Source organism: Budorcas taxicolor, chromosome 19 (assembly GCF_023091745.1).
Source record: "Budorcas taxicolor isolate Tak-1 chromosome 19, Takin1.1, whole genome shotgun sequence".
NCBI lineage: Eukaryota > Metazoa > Chordata > Mammalia > Artiodactyla > Bovidae > Budorcas > Budorcas taxicolor.
In genome coordinates, this window is record NC_068928.1 from 47389370 (window position 1) to 47410130 (window position 20761).

The 20761-nt window shown below is 57.6% G+C and overlaps 1 protein-coding gene across 3 annotated transcripts; it reads right to left on the reverse strand.

The window, feature by feature from the left end:
• Nucleotides 1-256: 256 nt before the first annotated feature.
• On the reverse strand, nt 257-20283 carry LOC128065388 (transmembrane ascorbate-dependent reductase CYB561). Of its 3 annotated transcripts, none has more exons than XM_052658574.1 (6): nt 20165-20283; nt 2129-2346; nt 1256-1354; nt 931-1034; nt 616-773; nt 257-449 (listed from the first exon to the last, which is right to left on the reverse strand). In XM_052658574.1, exons 2-6 carry the CDS (start codon nt 2331-2333, stop codon nt 257-259), a joined length of 759 nt encoding a protein of 252 aa, XP_052514534.1. In that variant the 5' UTR covers nt 2334-2346; nt 20165-20283. The 3 variants fall into 3 exon arrangements, with proteins under 3 accessions (XP_052514534.1, XP_052514535.1, XP_052514536.1); XM_052658575.1 differs by lacking the exon at nt 20165-20283 and adding an exon at nt 11239-11291; XM_052658576.1 differs by lacking the exon at nt 20165-20283 and having other exon boundaries at nt 2129-2348.
• Between the last annotated feature and the right edge of the window lie 478 nt (nt 20284-20761).

Sequence of the window (20761 nt, forward strand, 5' to 3'; positions counted from 1 at the left end):
ATGGAAGTCGGGTGGCAACAGGGGCGGGGATGGGGGGTGCGTGCTCAGGACTAACACAACGACAGCAGCAGCAGCGAGGAGCGGGAAGTGGAGGGGCCCTGAACCCCAAAAATCTGCGCTCAGAGAGGACTGCCCCCCACCGCCCCCCCCCCCCCCCCCTCCGCTGTGCCCAGCCCTGCCGGGACCCTCAGCAGCGGTTGCGGGACGGACACCTGCCTGGGCCCCCGGAACAGGAGGGGCCAGGATGGGGCGCCCGTCACTGGGAGCTGGGGCTGTCGCCCTCCGTCAGCGTCTTGAAGTCCATGGAGAGCGCTTGCTCTTCCGCCTGGAGGGGCCGCTTCCAGTCGGCGCGGGTCAGGATGTAGAGTACGACCGTGGCGAAGGCGGCCAGCAGCAGGCCCAGCACGTTGGCCAGGACGCCCTCGGGCTCGAACGTGCTGTACTCGGTCCTGCGGGGTTGAGGCGTCGCCCTTAGACCCAGTGCCGCTCACCCCCGCCGGAAAGATGCCCCGGCGTCTCAAGCCCGAGTCCGCCCCCCAGCCCGCCGCGACCCACGCCGGGAGAAAAGCCGCGGCGCGGCCGCCCCGCCCAGAGCCGCCGGGAGGGGGCGCTCACCCGAGCTCGAACAGCAGCGCCTCCTTCAGGCCCAGCAGGGCGGTGGCCACCGAGAGCAGGAAGATGGCGGCGCCGAAGAAGACGTGCTGCGGGCGGTAGCGGCTCCGCAGAGAAAACGAGGCGCCCGGGAACAGGAAGAAGCTAGAGCCCACGAGCCACTGGGAGGAAAGGCGAGGTGCTGCCGGGGACCGAGCTGCGCCCGCTCCGCGCAGCCCGGGGACGCCCCGGGCGCACCTGCAAGCGCACAGCGGGCCACAGCCGGTGCGGGCCCTGCTCCCCGCGCCTCCCCGCCGCCGCGGGGCCGCGAGGACTCACCTGCGCGAAGAAGAGCGTGAAGACCAGGATGCCGCACCAGCTGTGCAGGCTGTACAGGTCGGCGTAGCCCTTCTTCCTGTGGTGCTCGAACACCGCCACCAGGCCTGGCGGGAGGCGGGGGTGGCGTGAGGACAAGGCTGATGGGGGCTGAGGGGATGCGGTGACCCGAGGGAAACCTGCCTGGCTGGGACTTCTGGGCTCCAGTCCCGGCTCGGTGGCTGCCAACACCCAGTGTCCCTGCCGGCGGGGGGGGAACTGGACAGTGAAGCAGCTACTTCCCCAAGTCAGCAGAGGCGGAGGAAGGGCGCGCCGGCCCCCAACTCACCCACTAAGGCGATGACGAAGGCGAAGACGTGCAGCAGCCCGTGCAGGACTTTGGTGGTGCGTTTGGCCTCATTCCTGAAGACGCGGTAAACCAGCAGGGCTGTTGGCCGTGAGAAAGGGAAGGTCAGCGTGCTAACCCCAGCCCGCAGCCCTCCGGCCAGGGCAGCGAGGAGACACGCCCTCGGCAGAAGAGGGAACCTGCGTCTAGGGCTTGTCCAGGTACCCCAGCCATAGGAAGAGGGAAGAAAACAAGGCTCCTGTGCCCTGGCAGGCCCACCCCGCCCCTTCTTATCAGCTGTGCCCGGGTATTCCAGCCTGTTTTAGGCTCATCAAGCAGGCACACCAAGGTGCCACCTACTTCTGAGTTCACCCCTTCGCTTTGATGGTCCTCAGTTTGTCCAGCACTGAAGCCTGATCACATATTCACTAGTTTTAGCAAGCAGGCTCCCTGGTTGGGAAACCCCTGGTTCTCAAAGCAGAACCTTGTGATCCCAAGTGAATTCCCCCTCTTCCGGCTGAGGTGGTCAGGGCCAGGGGGCCTGGGGAATGCCTCTTAGGAGCCTGCTGATGAAGGGGTTGCTGACCCCGGGACCACCTCGAGGAAGAATGGATAGATCCAGCTTTCTTGTTTCTAGAAACAAGGCCTTGAGGCAGAGTACATGGCCAACCACAGCCTGGATCCTACCCCAGAGAGAAGAGCTCTAGCTCTGCCAATTCCATCATCTACACACACTTTTCAGTCAGAAAGGAGTTGCCACCCAGCAGCCTCAGAGGGCCCTGATTTGGATTCCCAGTGTCCCCAGGCTCTGAGCCAGCTTCCAGGGTGAAAGGGTCCCTCAAACCCGCTCCCAGGTGGTGTCGCCCAAAGACTCACCATCTCCCTGCAGGAAGACCAGGCCTATGACCATGCAGAGCGGGTGCACGTTGAACTGCAGGGCACTCTCCCAGGCAATGCCGCCTCGGTACATACCAAGCCAGGCACCAGTCATGGCCACCACGGTCAGGCCCAGCAGCTGGGAGAAGGCCACGTAGTAGGGCAGCGCCCCGGGGGCAGGTGCTGGGCTGGCAGGGCCCTCCATGCTGAGGCGGCTACTGCGGAGAAGATGGCAGAGCTCAGAAGAATGGCTCACAGCCTCCAAAGATACGCCCCGTGCCTGCCTGCCACCTCCCTCTCAGCCCACTCCCCCGGCCTCTGTGCTCATGTAGCAAGCGCCCAGCGGGAGGGGCCTGGCTTCCTGCAGAACCGGACCACACCTGGCTGCACTTCCACCTGCAGTGAGGGTGCAAGTCAAGGTCCTCCACATTCTGGGCAGAGCAGGAGGGCCCCATGGCAGTGCTTTCTGTTTCATGAGGCCCCGGGTTTTCTCAGGTCGGGTTCACGGGTGAAATACAGAGGAGTGAGCACATTCCTTGAAGATGCAGGAATTTTTCCTCCAGATGAACCATAATAGGCGTCTGGGATGAGAAGTGGGAGCCTGACTCCCCCTTGCCTGCTGTTTCAGCTCCAGCCCCAGGTGAGAGAAGTCCTGCCAACAGAGCAGCCCCCAGCAGCATGGCAGCAGCCAGTAGAGGGAGGTGCTCTGAGCTGCTTCGCCAGAAAGGACGTGGGAGAGAGGAGCCTTCAAGCAGCCCTTTCCCTTCCTGCCTCCGCCCGCTCCTCCCTGCCACACCTGGGGCGGTGGACCTGCACTGCTCCCAGGCCAGGCTTCCTGAACCGAGCCCTGCAAGGTAAGAACCGACTCCTGGGGTCACGTAGCTCGCAAGGACTTGGTGACAGCATGTGTGTCCCTGCTCCCACCCAGCAGACAAGGATCGGCGGCAGGTGGGAGGGGAGAGGTCTCAATGGGGCTTGGGGAAGCCAAGCCCAGGGGCCAGTGGGAGGCATTTCCTGGCTCCTCTGCCCAGGCCGGGTTGTCGCCAAAGCCAAGCCCCAGCTCCGACAGGCCTGTGTGCCAGCTCTTCATCCGGAACCTGCTGGTTCCTCCCACACTCGGGCGGGAGTGGCAGTGGATAAGCAAGTATAGCCGCGGTGCCAGGGTCCTGTGGCCAGAGAAAGGCTCTGCCGGGGCTCCCAGAGGGCCCAGCGCTCCATTTCCCTGGCTCTCCTCTGGCACTGCCCCAGCCTCTCCCAGTGGCCCTGGAGACACCCTCCTTTTCCTTATGACCGGCAGAGAACAGCAGCTGAGCAGAGAGGTTTGACTAACACATTGTGGGATCCCTCCTAATACATACTGAGCACAATGGGTTCCCTGGTGGCTCAGACAGTAAAGAATCTGCCAGCAAACCTAGGTTCAGTCCGTGGGTGGGGAAGATCCCCCGGAGAAGGAAATGACTAGCCACTCCAGTATTCTTGCCTGGAGAATCCCATGGACAGAGGAGCCTGGTAGGCTGCAGTCCGTGGGCTCGCAAACAGTCAGATGCAACTGAGCAACTGACTTTTCACTTTCACTTTTCACCCTCTACCCTATTCAGCTCAAGAGAACTAGCGTCCAGTCGATCAGGCCGTGTCCTCCTGGTACGCGGACCATCTTTACCCCCACTTCCCTCTGCCACCTTGGACTACTGTTGGCAATGCCACGGTTTTTTAAAGTGGTGGGCAGGCAGGCAGTGTTGATAACCCACTCCCTGTAGTAAAATACAGATAAGCCAAAAAAAACAGAAATTACAAGTAATCAATGTTTTGATTTATATCCTTTTCATACTTTCTTTTACAGAAACATAACCATACCAATTTCTAACCTTTTTTCACTTAATTCTAGACCACGCACATCTTTTCATGTCAGTGAACATACATCCACATCATGCTTGTCTTATTACACGACAGTTTCATATTTTAACCAATCCCTTATCTCTTGTTCTTAAATATTTAGCCAGCTTTCAGCTTTTCACTAAGTAGACAACACTAGGTTATCATCTCTGCACAGCTGTCTTATTCCTAAATGGGATCCTGAGCAAGGGCTAGGTTCTCTTTTAGATTTTGGAAAACATGTTCCCGAAGCACCCCCATTGCTGGTGGGCACACCTGCTTCCAGAAGCCCTGGACGCAGTGATGCCTTCAGGAGCTCGTGCTTGCTCATCTGTCAGCTCTACACCTACACTGGAGACCCTGCCAGTCGGCCTCTCCTCCAGACTCCAACCCCAACTTCTAGCTGTCCACTAACACCTCTACCTGGACATCCCCCAAGCACCGCAAGGTCCACACATCCAAAGCCACATTCCTCTCCTGACAGGTCCCCAGTGTGGCCACCTCCCCCAGGCCTCGCCATCACTTCCCTCCCAGCCACCTTCATTGCCACCACCCAGCAGGGCTGGAACTTCTGCCCCCATCTCCCTACCCTCCTCAGTCTGCCTGACTCACAGGGACAGGGACAAAGCCAGCTCCCCAGTCTTGTTGCCCCTCCAGGCACAAAGGGCCGCCAGCATGTGATGGTCAAATGCCAACTCCTTAACTGATCCCATCCAGGTTTCCACCCGCAGCCCCCACTGTTTTCCTACCCAGCCCACTGAAGGAGGTGCTCCCAGGCCACGGCTCTGACAGCGCAACCTGGCGGTAACCCCTCCACCTCACACTCCCCTATGCTTCCTGCCCCCACGACCTGAAATGGGCATTTTGTTCACCACTTTGTCCCCAAGGCTGGCCTAGGGTTTACTTACCCCGGTCCTTGCCCTGCGCTAAGCCCACGTGGGCCTCTCTGCGGTGGAGCCCTGTGAGCTCCCTGCAGGCAAGGACTGCATCCGCCTCCCCCTTGGGTGTCCTCGGGGATCTGATCCCTTGTGCCGACTCCAACAGGAAAACTGTTCTGAACAGAGAGATGCTGTCCTCCTCTCCTTTATTAGATTCCTCTTGAGAGCCCGGGGCACAGTCAGAATCTGATTAGCTCTGAATTAGGAAGAACAGAAAGAATGGGCTCTGCCCCAGCTGACCTGCCAGTCTGCCCACCCATTAGACAGCGAGGACAGAGTGGGGCTCAGGGCTGCAGAGAACAGCCAGCTTTTTCCCTTCCCAACCAGTCTCATCATGAGATGGGCAGAAGTGGGCGTTCTCTTCTTAGCCATGGTACTCTGATTTATAATAAGAAATGTATGCAACAGAGCATCTAAAACCCTAGGAATTTTCAATGTGAAGAAAGCCGCAACCGTTCCTTTTGTTATGTTAATATGACATTATGTTAATGAAGCCCCTAGAAAGCTGGGGGGTGGTTGCCGGGGGAACCAACCTTGTGACTGGAGGGTTGGCACTTTCAGTCCCGCCCTTGACTTCTGGGGAGGGAGAGGGGCTAGAGATCGGGTTCAGCCACGAATGTCCAATGATTTTAATCAGTCGGACCTGTATAACGAAGCCTCCTTGAACGCCCAAAGGGCAGGGTTTGGAGAGTTCCCGGGTTGGTGAACACATCCACATGGTTCCTCCGGGACAAGCTTCAGTGCTCCAGGCCCTTCCAGATCTTGCCCCACATACCTATTCATCTGGCTGGGATTTTTAAAATAATAAACCAGGAATCTAGCAACTTTCTCTGAGTTCTGTGAGCTGTTCTCCCAAATTAACTGAACCCGAGAAGGGGGTCATGGGAAGCTCTGATGTGTAGCGTATTAGTCAGCAGCACAGGTGACATCTGTGCTGGGGTCGGTACAGTCTCGTGGGACCCAGCCCTTAACCTCTGAGATCTAACCCTGTCTCCAGTTAGGTAGTGTCAGTGTTGAGTTAAATTGTAGGACAGGGACTTCCCTGGCAGTCCAGTGGCTAAGACTTCAAGCTTCCCATGCAGAGGGCACAGGTTTGATCCCTGGTTGGGGAACTAAGACCCTACATGCTGCAAGCTGTGCCCGAAGAAAAACAAAAATTGTAGGACACCCAGCAGCGTCCGCTTAGAAATGGAGACTCGCTTGGTGGTGCCGAAAACACGTGGCAAAACGTGGCTTTGATGTCCTCACTGAAAACCTCCCGAGTTGCCCTGGGAGTCTGAACCCTAGTGCTGTTGGCACTCCAGCGTTGTTTGCACCCTGAGGCGGTGGCCTGGAGATGCGGCCTTCTGTGCCTCAAGGGCGGGAGCCCTGCTCTGTACTCAGCTCTTCCTGCGTTCTCTCTTTCAGTCTTCACAATAATCTATGATGGTAACAGTATTACCCCCATTTGACACGTGAGTAAATTGGGACTCAAAGAGGATAAATAGTGAAAGTGAAGGCGTTAGTCACTCAGTCGTGTCCGACTCTTTGAGATCCCAAGGACTGAAGCCCTGCAGGCTCCTCTGTCCATGGAGTTCTCCAGACAAGAACACTGGAGTGGGGAGCCATTCCCTTCTCCAGGGGATCTTCCCAACCCAAGGATCGAACCCAGATCTCCTGCATTGCAGGCAGATCCTTTACCGTATGAGCCACCAGGGAAGCCCAGAAGGATTTTGCTGCAGATGATTTTGGACAAGAGGATAAACGACTTGGTCCAAAATCATCCGCGGCAAAGAACTGCTCAACTCAGTTGTTTATCAAGTGCCTGCAAAGCGGTAGCCACACTGCTGGATGCTGGAACACAGAGACGAGACGTGGCCCCCACCTTCCGGGGCCTTGCAGACAAGATGCAGAGCAGAGGCAGATTCTAAAGTAAAGGGCCCTTGAGTTAAACTCCACTGAGCACTCTGGATTCATGCTGGAGTGGCCATCCTACAGGGGATGCCTGCTAAGGGGTGTGGCTCTGCGCTTTCTAACGCCAGTAACTAGGCGAGAGTAGAGAGCTTCCTCGGCACTGAAGCCAGGATTCAGAGGACCTGACTGCTCAGAAACACAGCCCAGGGACAGCCTCTCCCCTCCCATGCCATCCTCCTGGGCCCGTCTCACCCCCTCGAGGACCCACTCTAAGGCAGCTCACACCCACCATGACTTCAAGCATTGGTGTCCCCCATGGGCTTTCTGGGGAGAAAAGGCTACAGGTAGAAAAGGGCAGGTTAGAGAGAAGAGGTGACGGGGACAGACTACTGCAGGATCTTCATGACAACTGTTCCAGAGGCGTCTCTCCTGGTTACTTCGCCCCCGTAATGAGGCGTCCCGGAGGAAGTCGGGGATAAAGGATGACCGTGGACTCACAGAAGCCTAAGCAGTTCCCCTTGTAGCAAGCACCTTCCAGTCTGAAGGTGAGTCTAAACCTGAGTTTGAGGGATGACAGGAAAACACAAAGGAGAAAGACCAGTCCCCCTGACCTCACAGCCAATAAGATCTAAGTGAAAAAAATCCAGATATACAGAAAAGACAAAGCTTCGAGCAGGTTCTGTGCTTCATGGAAAATGAGCTGAGACCCCTTCAGCAACGTAGCTGCCCATCACTTCTCCGGTTCAGGGTAGCTGACAGCACATCTCTATGCACAGATGGGCTGCTTCCAATGACGAGGGGTACAGAGAAGGTCCTGCGAGGACTCTGGAATCCGACTCGCCCACAAACACGGGTGCATCTGCTAACCCTGGAATCAGTTGGGATTCACTCCCTAGTAAGCAAATGCCGTGGACTCCTACCCCTGCGTTTCCTTCTCTCGCCCTTCCCTCTTTCTAACGGTGGTACCTCAGAACACTGGCAGCTCTGGGGCCTCCTGTGTTCCCAGAGCCACGCAGGCAGCAACATCAAGGGCCTGGAAGCAGCCCACCTGCACCCCAAAGGCTTCCTTGGCCCTCCAGACCAAGCACCTGAGCGAGCTCATGTGGACCCTTACTCGGCTGCCCTCCTTCCTGTCAGAGCACGGGATGGGGATCTGGGGTCTCTGGCAGCTTCTGGAATCTCAGGCTGTGACCGTCACCACACCCTGCCCCCACACACCTGCAGTCAGACCCCACTTAACTTGATCAGCCAGGGCCAGGAGCTGCCGCAGGGTTTGAACGTGCCAACAAGCATCCCTCTCCCTCCCTGAGCCCGGGGGGGGCTTCACTGAAAGGCCACCAGGCCTAATCTCATTATGAGGACCAGACACCACACACGTCCACAGCCTGGAAGCAGGAGCCTGGCCTGGCTACAGACCTTATCGGCAGCAGCGTTTTAATTGGGTTAGAAAAGATTTTGTCAGGGGCTAGAACTTTTCTTGGGTAAAAGGGGTAAATGACTCAATTGTCTTAGAATATCCTCGAATGTGATGAAAGACGAGGCAAAATGAGGGCTGGGCTGTTAGATGGGGCACTGTCTTACCACTGGCACCCAAGTAACCCCCAGGAAGGAAGCTTGAGGTCAGACAGCAAGCCCAGTTCTCCATTAGGTCCAGGGGCTCAGTATCAGGGCTCTCGATACTTATAGGGACTCACAAAAAAAGGTGTTGATTTCTGTTAAAATCATAAGAAAAAACAAACTTCTAGGATTGAATAAAATATTTTAATTTTTAATCCAGCCTGGATTATATTTGTCTTTATACTGATGTGATTGTAAAATACAATTCTGTTTATTATTTTTTTTAATGGAGGAAGGAGAATGTCACAATGCAGCCCTGGTCAGATGGATGTGATTTCAGAGCCAGCCCCACTGTTCATGACAGGGAGCCAAGAGCCTTCTATGAGCCTGATTCCTCTTCCAAAAGGTAGGGGCGTGTTGAGATCCACCTTACTGGCCTGTAGCAAACATGAAGCAGAATATGTACCAGTGCTGGCACACTGCCCGCCACATAGTAGGCATTCAGGTAAATAGCAATCCCACAAAAACTAAATCTTTATTTTTAACAGCGCCTTAGGAAGACTCACACATCAGAAGCTGTTGACACATGAGGTTTGGGGCTGTAGACAGCCAGATGGCAGCAGACAGCATGACTCCCTCTAACAAATCCACACCCTCCCTTCTGCCTACCATGAATCCCCACACCTGGGCAGAAAGTCCTGGATCTGGGGTGAATTCCTCCACCAAAATCTTCTAGCATTAGAACCACTTTGTATTAGAAGCCGCCCAAGGGAAGATGGGACAGGCAGGGAAGCAGTGGGACAAGCAAAGCCTCCACTCAGGTCCTGGAGGCCCCTCCTGCCCAGGGGTGGGGGTGGGAGGTTGTAGCAGCCGTTTCTGTGTATGGGGCTCCCATTGGCATTTACGAGTTGCCTGTATTTTCTGCCTCGATCCAATTGCACAGAAGAAATCAAGATATGTATGAGAAGGTAGCAAAGCTTTTGGGGTTTTTTATTTGTTTTTGCTATGAAAACGAAGGAACAGAACCCAGATAAGATAGAGCTTCATTTAATGAGTCTTAGAAAATCGTCAAAGCCAAGGTGGCATGAGAGGAGAGGGGCAACCAAAAGGGAGAAAGACCTGGGAGGGGTGCCAGCCTCTAAAGATGTGGCTGGGACTTCGGGGTCCACCTGGATCCTTCTCTCTGTGGTGCCCTGGGGCTCAGGGCAAGCAGGGTGGGGGGTGCCCCCCATACCCAGGTGTCAGAGGCAGCAGCAGATCCACCCACAGTTCAGGACCTACCACGGCCAACCGGAGGAGCAAGGATCTCCCAAAGGGGAGACTCCTCACCCACCAAGAGGCTAGGGGTGTTCCAGAAGAATGAGGAAGGGACCTCCTAGCTAAACACCTCACCCCAAAGGAAAGGGGCAGAGGGATGGAGGCCTGGCCACTAGAAGCAGCTTGGCAGCTCCGTTTCAGGTTTCAAAAGCACAGTCGCGGCAAATGCTGGTTGCTGCACTTCTACCCTGCCTAGTTTCTGGAATATGGCAAAACATTAGCCGTGCATCGACACATAAACTTGGGGTTCCCTGCCGCTCCGTTCTAACTTCCAAGGAGACGAGGCCAGAGGCAGGCCGGGGCCGACGGCCGACAGCTAGCGCGAGTCGAGCTCTTTCCTGTCGGGCCGGGCTCCGTGGCCCCGAGCCCAGGGAAGCAGGTGCAGTGAGTCAGATTGGCGGCAGGAGAGGACAGGAGAAAAGACTGGCTGCGCGCCGGGATCCTGGCCTGTTCCGGCGCGGGTGCGGTCCCGCCCCAGGCCCGGCACCCCTAAACCCACGCTGCCGCGGCACACAGCCGGGCCCCCTCCCCACTCCGCGCCGGGGCTCGGCTCGCCCCCCCCCGGCCTGGGCCGCCTACCTGGCCGAACGTCGGACGCGGACCTCGTCCTCGCTGCTCCGCGCCGCGCCGCCGACTGGCCCACGAGCCGCGCGCGCCGCGCCCGGGCTGCCCCGCCGGTTCTGCCGGCCGCGCTACCACGTCGCCATGGCAACCGGGCGGCGGCAGCCGGTTGGCGGCCAGGCTGGCGACGCGTCGGGCGGGGGGCGCGGGGGCCGGAAGTGCCCCGGCGGGTCCGCGCACCCTTGAGCGGCCCGGGTCCCCATGATGCCTGGTCTGGGTTCGAGGCCCCGCCAGGCCCGAACCTTGACCCCAGCGTGGAAGGGGCTGCGGCGCGAGACCCGCGGCTACAGCGACCCGGCCCCCCGACCCGAGCTCGGGTAGCCTTCGAATGCGGGCCTCACGACCTGGCTTCCGGGGTCCGCCGCGTTCGGGGGCGTACGGGGCTCTGCTGCCCCGCGGGTGCGGGGGCCGCCTAGTCTAGGCCGGACTCGGAGGCCGCGAGTGGGGGTGGGCTGCCTGGTCCGCCGAGGCGCGACCCGGGGCAAGACGGGAGGGGGAGTACCGGTGGACGGCCACCCTCCTCCGGCCTGGTCTCCGCGCTTCCAGATTCCCTGGCTCCACGCGCTTCCTTTCCCTCCCACCTTCATCCCTCGCCCCGCCCCGGGCTCAGGTGGCCACTAGGTGTCAGACGTGGCCCAGGGCTTGGCCCTCCTCGGCGTTCCCGCAACCCTGGGGGACTCGCCCTGCCTCGCAACCTGGAAGATGGAGGTGTCATTCTGCAGGGAGCCTGGATTCACTGCCTCCCCGGTTCTGCAGCACCCACACCCCTAACACGTGCACAGACACACACTAGCTGATGCGCCCCCTTTTCCCAAGCCAGGGACCTTTCCCAGACTATACCGACTACCACCCCACCCCACCCATACACCCCCCTTCCCCATCAGCAGCCTGAAGAGAAATGGCAGCTCTCACCAGCCTTTCACGAAGGCCTAGACCTGGCCACTGCAGCCTCCCCAGCCCCAGTGGCTAAGAGAGGAAGGAACTAAGGCCGAGACAGGGAGCCAGCCACTAGCACAGCCCCATCCAAGCCCCCCTATCCAGGAAGCTTGAGCGTAGATAACAAGTCCGGCTCAGACTTTCTACAAGCTCAGAACAAAAGGTTCTTTCCTGTCGGATGCCTGGCACGACTCACCAAAGGCCTGGAGGTAGTGAAACGGAGTTTCCTCCCGTAGAGACCTGAAAGAGCCTCAGCAAAGGGACACCACCCCCACCCCCGACCCCAGCACTGTGGGCTCCCCATGGGCCTGGCCAAGGTGGCCTTGGGGATCCAGTGCCTCCATGGCAAGACACCTATGTGTGCCTGTTGCCCTGGGCACACCTTCTGATGGGGCAAACACAGCTAAGCCCACCCCCTCTGAGTGACCAAGCTTAAACCTGCCATGAGCAGAAGTTTTGTTGGGGTAGCGCTCCAGCCAGAGGGAGTTAATGGACATTTAAAATTAAGAAACAGCTTCCTTCACATGCCAACAGGCAAACAGCAGGCCACAAGTACCCTGTGAGTTGTGTCCTTGGAAACGAGCCATTTCGCATTGTTTGGCCTGTGTATTTGGGTTTGGAGGAGGAGGACTGAGGTGGACAGGGCTGCAGAGAGGAGCAGAGCCTCACTGGGGACCTGATTTGAGCGTCCTGGTGTAGGCTGGATGCCCCTTGTGAGCCAGGGGAGAGTTGCTGAGGTGGGAGGGAGGTCTCCCCATCCCCCCGCGGCCCTGCAGCCTGAGCAGCAGCACTTCCCCCTAGAGGGGAGAGCACCTGGCCCCCAGCAGAGCTCTCAGGAGGGGGTGGAGGTGGCTCTCTGAGCGAGGCAGCTTGCCTCCATGGAGGCCAGTCACACAGGGACTCAGCTCAAAGGACGCATGTCTCCATCCCTTTAAAGACCAGATGACACCACCGCACTGCAGTCAAGCACCAGGGCCGCGTGGCCTTGCCACTGCTGCCAGTATCCCTGAGCCCGGGTGATGGATACTCACTCGCTTCCTCCCCCGTCCCTGCTGCTGAGGCCCTCAGCCTGGAAGGCCAGAGAAGCATCCACCCTGCAGTTGAGGGGTGGTGACCAGCAAGGAGCACAGCCTTAAACCCCTTTTTGGGGACCAAGGATGTGGGCCAAGTTTTCCCCGTGCAAACCCTCCCTTCCTATGCTCACTACGCTACACTAACCTCTGTGGTCCTCAGACTCACCAAGTTCACGGGCCCCTCTCCTTCAGAATGTTCTTCCCCAATCATCACTTGGCTTATTCCTCCAAATTTCAGCTCAAACATCCCCTCCTTGGAAAGGCCTTCCCTGACCACCCAGTCCAGTAGCTGGAGTCAGAGTCCAGTACCTGGTGTCAAGGACTGAGGTGCAGGGAGATGCGCTGGATTAAATGTGCTAGTGACAGCCCTGGAAACCACGCCTTGAGCGCTCCCTGTTCTGTGGCCAAAAGCATTCAAAGAGCAGGAAGGACCCAGACTGAGCAGAATGCACTTTATAAAAGGAGCTCAGATCCCCTAGCAGCTGGTGGGACACATCTGCCTTGCTAGGGTTCCCAGAATTAGAAGGAAAATACCCCCAGGGTGCCCTGTTAAATTTAAATTTAATTTTTTTTTACTTTTTTGGCACAGTATGTCCCACATATGACATTGGAGAAGAAAATGGAAACCCACTATAGTATTCTTGCCTGGAGAATCCCATGGACAGGGGAGGCTGGAGGGCTACAGTCCATGGGGTGGCAAAGAGTGAGACACGACCGAGTGACTAAACCACCACCACCACCACCGCATATGACATACAATATACTAAAAAAGTATTACTGTTTATCCAAAATTCAAATCTACCTGGCTATCCTATATTTTATCTGGCAGCCCTACCCTTGCTTCTGCGTGGGAAGGACAGAGGGGCCTCCAGCAGTGCCCACCCTGCCCCCGGCCCTGCCAACAAAGCATCCTTGCCCCCAGCAGGCTGAGACACCAGTCACCTCCTCGTCAGCACGTGCCTTGGCAGAGGCCTTGACCTTGGGCTGCAGAGAATACCAAGTCAAAGGCAGTGGAGATGGGTTCCCCAGTTCTAAGTCACTGAAGATGCAAGTACACACAGTCTGTTCACTCTCTACAGTTTTCATCAAGTCCCCTCAACGTGCCAGGTGACACTGGGATGTAAGAATGAACAAGAATGAGCAGGGCACAGCCCTGTTCTCTTCAGGCCCTCACAGTGCAGAGAAAGGGCACTTGACCCAGATGCGAGGGTCACAGAGGCATAGTGTCAGAGCCGCGGGGCAAGCAGCGGGTAACCTGGGAAAGGGGCAGCAGGGAGAGAGCAGGAGTGCCGGAAGGCAGGTGAGGAGGCCCACCCGCCCTGCTGGAGTAGGGATCAGGGGTCCGCATGCCAGATCCAAGCCCCATGCCAGCTCTGGGAGGTAGGCCTGGTGCTCAGGTGGCAGATGGTCGAAGGGCACACCCTCTAGGAGAGCAGCCTCCAGCCAGGGGTGGCATCATCAGACCTGCTTCCTGGAGAACCTGCCCCAACTTCCTGGAGAGAAAACTGGTCTGACTCTGAAAGGACATGGCTACTTCGATGAGTTTCGAACGGAACGATGATCACTCAGCAGGGAAATCCTCTCTTCCAGCCCCGAGAAGCAGGGGTGGCCAGAAAGTCTGCAGTCAGAGCAGGAGCAGCCAGGCATCCAGCAGGGCCGCAGTGATGGCGGCGGAGCGGCAGCACCGAGGCAGGGGAAACTGCAAGGCTTCCAACCAAGGCAGTGAGTCACCTGGGACCTCTGGAAGGCGAGGGGAGGGGGCTGAGGGACGTCATAGGCTATGGGTCCCGGCTTGACCCCAAAGTTGGTCCCGTCCGGGAAAACAAGACTGAGATAAACAAGTCTAACCTGTCCATGAGCCAAGAGAACACCGCAGGATGAATGGAACAGCCATGAGAACCGGGACAGTCAGGCCAACTTTCACTTCTGCCGCCCAGAGCAAACAGGATGTGGGAGGCAGAGCCCGTCAGCCGGTGCTGGGGCCCCAAGGTGGGAGGCGGTGGAAGGGGTGGGTTTTCCCAGCCTCTGTGTGATCTATGCAGCGCTCGGGGTACGGAGGGTGAAGATCAGGAGGAAGACCATTTTTCCTTCCTTTCTTTCAACAAAAGTTTATTGAGTGCCCACGTATGCCTTACATTGTTCCAGGCCCCAGAGAGACAATAATCCATAAGACAGACACGGGCCCTGCTTTCATGAAACTTACATGAAGTGGGGGAGACAGATAATTAAAAGATAAGCGAACTACACACAGAGAGAGAAACATAACTGCGTGTAGTAACAGGTGATAGGAAGAAAATTAAGCAGGGGAAGGGGGTGGAGTGCCCCGGCAGGGAGGGCTATCATAAAGGGATGCTGGCAAAGGCCCTCAGAGGAGAGAGAAGGGTGGAGGGAAGGCCTGGGGAAGTGACTCCAGCCGAGGGAACGTGTGGGAAGAAAGGCAGAGGCCCGGGGACGATCAGGTTGCCTCCATCCCGCCTCCCCCCTGCCCTGGCCCTCCTCATCCCCCAGCACAGGCGACGTCAGCCACGTGTGCAGACAGAGGAGAAAGGAGGCATCAGGTCACTTAGAGGGCAGAGGTTGACGATGTGAGGCGTGTGGCAGAGACCCCCACCCGAGGTTCCAGGGTTGTGTCTGGGTGCTGACCATGTCTGTCATCCGAACATGTCATCTGGGGAATCCAAGCGTCAGTCCCGGTCATTAGGGCAGCACTAAGCTGTGCCGGCCCAGCCCATGTTCGCCTGTGGCTGGTGGCACAGCAGCCCCAGCCCCAGCATGACCCCCACTCGGACCAGCACCCACCTCCCACCCCCCACCATGAAACCGCAAGCAAGCGTGTGTCCCAGCTGGGCCGTCAGTCCCACCTCTGCATTGCGCTCCCGGGCTGCCAGTCGTGGGGTCAGTCAGCAGACACTGCAGACCTGTGAGTGCGAGGTGCGTTGTGGAGCTCAGGAAAGACACGGGAGGGACTTCCCTGGTGGTCCAGTGGCCGAGACTATGCGCTCCCGATGCAGGGCGTCTGGGTTCCATCCCTGGTCAGGGAACTAGATCCCACATGCTGCAACTAAGACCTAAGCCAAATAAATATTTAAAAAATAGAAAGACCCAGGAGAGCAAGGGTGTAAGGCGGGGGTGAGGACTGGCCAAAGCTGGAGTGGTGTCAGCAGAGACAGGAGGAGGAAGGTACGAGCTACCGATAATGACAGCCATCTAATCGCCTCCGCTAACCAGCCCTAAACCGCAGGACTGGGCCTCCTGCACTTTGTTCAGAGCTTGTGACAGCCGAGCGCTCATCTTGGCTCCTTAGCTGCTGCAGCTCTGGCCTCACAGCCCCAGGTGCCCAGCCAAGCTCCTCATGCCAGGAGCGTGGTGAGGATGTGGAGGCCTCTGAGTCGAAAGTGCAAGGTGACCAGGCCACAGTCAGGAGGATGCCCCGAGCGAGAGATGGGCAAAGGCTCAGGCAGTGATCCCAGCTGTGGCTCTGTGACGACCTGACGACCCGCTTCCAGGGCAAGATGCAACTGATCCCCAAGGAGCAGAAGGAAGGGGCAGACAGACTAGGCATCATCCCTGACGAGCGCACCAAGGCTGGCGGCTCTTCCATGGTCAGAGCAAGTCAGCCACCTGCTTGTCCTGAGTCAGAGGTTTCACTTTGCCCCTCTCTGCCCTGCCCCTCCCCTCATCCTTTTTACTTCTCTTGACCTGGACCATCACCTCCTGCCTGAGTGCTCCTATCAGGTCAGCTGATAGGATGGTGCTCCTCTCAGGTCCTTGATATGAGAGCAGATTAGATTAGAAGGTACCTTGACCTTAGCTCTTGGACTGAAAGATCAAATCAGTCCATCCTAAAGAAAATCAGTCCTGAATATTCATTGGAAGGACTGATGCTAAAGCTGAAACTCCAGTACTTTGGCCACCTGATGAGAAGAACTGATTCAATGAAAAACACCCTGATGCTGGGAAAGATTGAAGGCAGGAGGAGAAGGGGACGACAGAGGATGAGATGGTTGGATGGCATCACCGACTCGATGGACGTGAGTTTGAGCAAGCTCCGGGAGTTGATGATGGACAGGGAAGCTTGGCGTGCTGCAGTCCATGGGGTCGCAAAGAGTCGGACATGATTGAACTGACTGACTGACTGACCTTTGCTCAGAAATTCCCTCACCTAAGAAGCCACATTCCTCGATCCCTCCCAGCCAGTGGGAGACCCTAAGAGGTAGGCAGGTGCCAGGGAGAACCAGGGCTCTCAGCTGGTCCCCTCGTCTCTTGCCTCATGGCCCCCTGTGGGGCAGTCACACCTCCTGCTCTTGAAGGGATCCCAGGGGCCAGAGCCAAGCCCTCCTGCTCCTTCAGTAACCAGTAGCTCAAGTCTTCTGGGGAGCTCACCCCAGAGCTCCAGGGCCCATGAGTGATGACCGGGAGAGCCAGCTCTCAGGTCCCACGGACTAAGGCTGTCGGAAGGCAAAGAGACTCGAAGCCATTGCCCTCCTGACATCCCTTTGTCCATTGTGCCCTTCACAGCTTTGAAGGCAAGGTCAAGTCTAAACGGATGTGACTTCAAGTGCTCTCATCCGTGTTGAGTTTTTCTCACCTTCCACAGGCCTGTCTTCATCTGATAAACCCAGGCACCTCGGAAAGCTTACTTTGGCCCGGGGCTCAGCCCTGGCTTCACTTGTCCATGGAGTCAAGACCATTGGGGCTGTGCCAGTGAGCCCAGCTTGTACGCCCTTTAGAGACCCTGTGCTCTGCTTCCTGCCCCCGTGGCATCCCCACAGCATCCAGGGGACCAGGTCAGTGGCAGTCATGTGCAGTGAGCAGCACCAGCTTCTCCAACCACCCCCCCAAGATGACTGGGTCCCACTGGGCCTGCCCCATCCAGGTTCCTCCATGGAGAGGTGTCTCCCAAGCCGTCTGACCATCACAGAAGTTCTGCTAAGATAAAAGGGAATCAGCTCAGGTTCTTTCTTCCTCTTACACACATTGGTCAACCTACCCACTCCACTGTCCAGGGAGGTGACCTGAGGGGGGCCTTTGCCCAGCCACAGAAGGCCACTACCTCTCTTCCTCCACAGACTTTGTGCTTGACGTCTTCATGAAAGGCCCTCTGGAGACATCTGCTCAATGTCTTCTAAGCAGGGAAACTACTCCAAGGTGTTGTTTTCTCCCCTAGAAACCCCTCCTCTGACCCACCGTTGATGCCTTCCGGGGCATTTGTTTATGGAAGGGTCCCAGGGGAGGGACATGGAGACCAGGCCGGGTGCAGGATCCTGCTGGGGCTGGCAGTGGGGCTGGAGGCCCTTCGGGGGCCCTGGGTATGTCAAGGTGCAGGTGCACCGCCCAGCAGGAGGCTGGCCAGACCCTGGTTCCAGGTGCCCCCGCCCGCCGTTCCTATGGCCGCTGTCCTCCCAGCCCCGTCTCTGTGGTCCCCATGTTGCCCTCTCTGCTGCCACTGCAGGCCTTGGATTTCCCTCTGGGTCTCTCAGCTTCTCACTCGACCTCTCCCCCTCCCCTCCACCTCTGTCTTCTGTCTGACCTGAGAGTCCCCAGGCTTCCAGGAGAGATGATCTCCAGGCTTCAGGGCATGGGCAGTTTTACCCAGTTTCCTGGCCCCTCTGGGGACAGTGAGTTAAGGTCCGTTAGGATTCTAAGCTCCAAGCTGGGCCCCACTGGGGTTGGGGAAGAGTCTCTGGCACCCAGCGGGGCCCTCCGAGCAGGAGAGAGCTGGCCGTGCCCTGGCCTGATAGCTGAGGCCAGTGGGAGCCTGGGCACTCCCACCCACAGCCCCTCGCCACCACACACTCAACCTCTCAGCACACCAGCCCAGCGCGTGGGTGGCTGGGCCCGCAGCAGGCCCTGGAAATGTGGACGTGAGGATGGCACTGCTTTGGGGGAAGGAAGGTCCGGCCTTGCGGGACAGTGGTGGTAACAACTCAGGGGCCCGTGAGCATTGCAGACAAAAGGAAAGAATGGCAGGAAAGACTCAGGAGCCCAAGGATCAGGGTCTGCTTGACGCGCCAGTGGGGCAAGCTTCCGTCGGCCCTTGAACTGTCAGCACATGAAAGGAATCTGACTACGGTGGCAAACGTGTCGTTTGCCGCAAGAGGACATTAAAAAAAAAAAAAAAGTCATCATTTTTCTCCCAGCACTGATTTATGAGAGAAGTATTTTAACTATTAAAAAATAAAAGATAGAACACTTAGAATATAAGATACTGTGACCAAGATAGGGCAGCTGGCAACTTGGCCGATGCGTCCTGATCGATTTTCTGTATCTCACTGTCCTTTGATTTTCTTGCTTTATTGCTGACTGCTGAACACTTTATCAAGGGCCAGACCCTCCAGGGGACTGGCCTTCTGGGAAGTGCTGATAGAGGGGCCTGTGCAGGTGGGGCAAGAGCTGGAGCCCTGAGGAGGGAGGGGCCACACAGGAGGGACTCTGGACCTCACACTCCAGAGTCCAGATTTTATCCCCCAGCCGATGTGGAGCCAGGAGGGGCTCCCAGGGAATGGATGCTGTGGTCAGATCCCCACTTTGGGACAAGCACTCAATGCCACAGCTGTAAGGGTAGACCAGAGGGAGAGAGACAGGGGAGCCTAGGGGAGGGGGCTGGTGGAAATGATGAGGGTCTGTCCCAAGGTGGGGACAGTGGCAGTGGGCCTGGAGAAAGGGGCGGAGCCAGGAAGAGGAAGGTGTCCTTCCCCATTCACGTGGGACCATGGACAAAGATAACCTCGGGAGGGCAGAACCAGGAGAAGTGGGCTTAAGATTAAGGATTAAAAATAAGAACACCCTGCCTGGAAAGAACGTGGCACGTGACAGTTTGGTGAGAGTGGACCAAGGCAGAGAGCCTTTTGGAAGGTGGAAGAGGAGTGGGCAGCGGGCAGCTCACAGTGGGGGCACTTGAACTTGGGGTCCACCTCTTGTACCACCTTAGTCAACTCACTAACCTCTCCATGCCTTAGTTTCCTCATCTGTAAAATGGGAACCAAATAGTAGCTGACTCATAGGGTTGCTGGGAAGTTTACATTAAAGATGTGTAGAGCCCGTAGATGCCCAGCTCCATAGCCATGGCCTGACATTAATATGCATTGTCACGCTATCCCCCAGCACCCACACAGCCCCCAGAGCACAGAAGGGATTATTAATTTTGGTGATGGGGGCGCGATCGGGGCAAAATACTAGGCCTGGCTTCAGGGCTCAGAGCCTGCCTTCTGGGGTCCTGGGCAGTGTTTGGACCGCCCCTGGGCTCGCTTGGGCAGCTCTTACCTGCCACTCCCACGCACGCGCCTAACGGCGACCAAGATGGAAACCTGCTGGACTTGTGACAGCATGGTCCCAGGAATGGAAGGGACTCGTACCCCCTGGAAGGTTCTCTGGGGTCCACCAGTCCACCTACAGGAGGCAGGCAGGGACAGGGGGCAGGGGGTCTGGGTACCACAGGAGGGAGCGCGGACTGGAGGAGGCCAGAGTGCGGAGCTGGCTCCTCAGTCACCCACCTCCCTCCCACAAGGGACCAGTGCCCTCCAGAACCAAATCCTCATCCCCTGCCCCACCCCAGACCTGCTGCTCACATTTTTGCCACTGAGGAACATGCCTTCCAAGGCACCGTCACCCCTCAACTCCCCCACCCGGCCCCCACCCACTCACCCTCAGTAGACCCTGAGTCTGCTACTTCCCTTAAGCTCTGTGGGGCCCTGAGCCCTGGCTTTTCCTGCCGCCTCTGAGCCTCCAGAGTTTGCTAATCACATCTTCACTGAACACCCTGAAACACAACCGTGGTCTTGGCGCCATCCGATGCGAGCCCTTCCTTAGGAGGAAGTCTGGCCGCCCACCTTGACTTGGCAGCCGCAGCCAGCTCGCCAGCCCCCACTCACAGGGCTGACCCGGGGAACTTGCTTTCTCTTTCTCCTCTGCTTCAAATGCGAGTCCTTCAGCAACTGACCTGATCAAGTCCTACCCCTCCTGTCAGGGCTCAGCCAAGCGACACCCCCAGGCGGGGCTCAGGGCCTGTCACCGCTCTGGGTGCTTGATGAACATCCAGGGAGTCTGTCGGTGAGACCATCTCCAGCACGAGCAATGTGCTCACACCCCGTGGTCTCAGGAATGCGCAGAGAAACCAGCGAACAAAAGAAAAGGAGGGAGATATTTTTAATGAAGACCAGGCAAGATTAGGCAAGAGGAGACAGGACAGATGTGAGTCAAAGATTACTCAGATGTTCCTGGCCTGGGAGGCAGAGATGGTCATCACTGTCCACGGCCGTGGCAGAGCTGGGCCTCTGTCTGGGCCTGGAGTGATACAATGCACCTCCCCTTCCCCTCCTGCTTTCTGGGGCTGGGGGCCTGACATCCCAGAGGCGGAGCGCAGCGCAGACCGGGGCCACAGATGCTTAGGGCATCTACAGGGCACAGTCCTTGGGATGTCAACATTA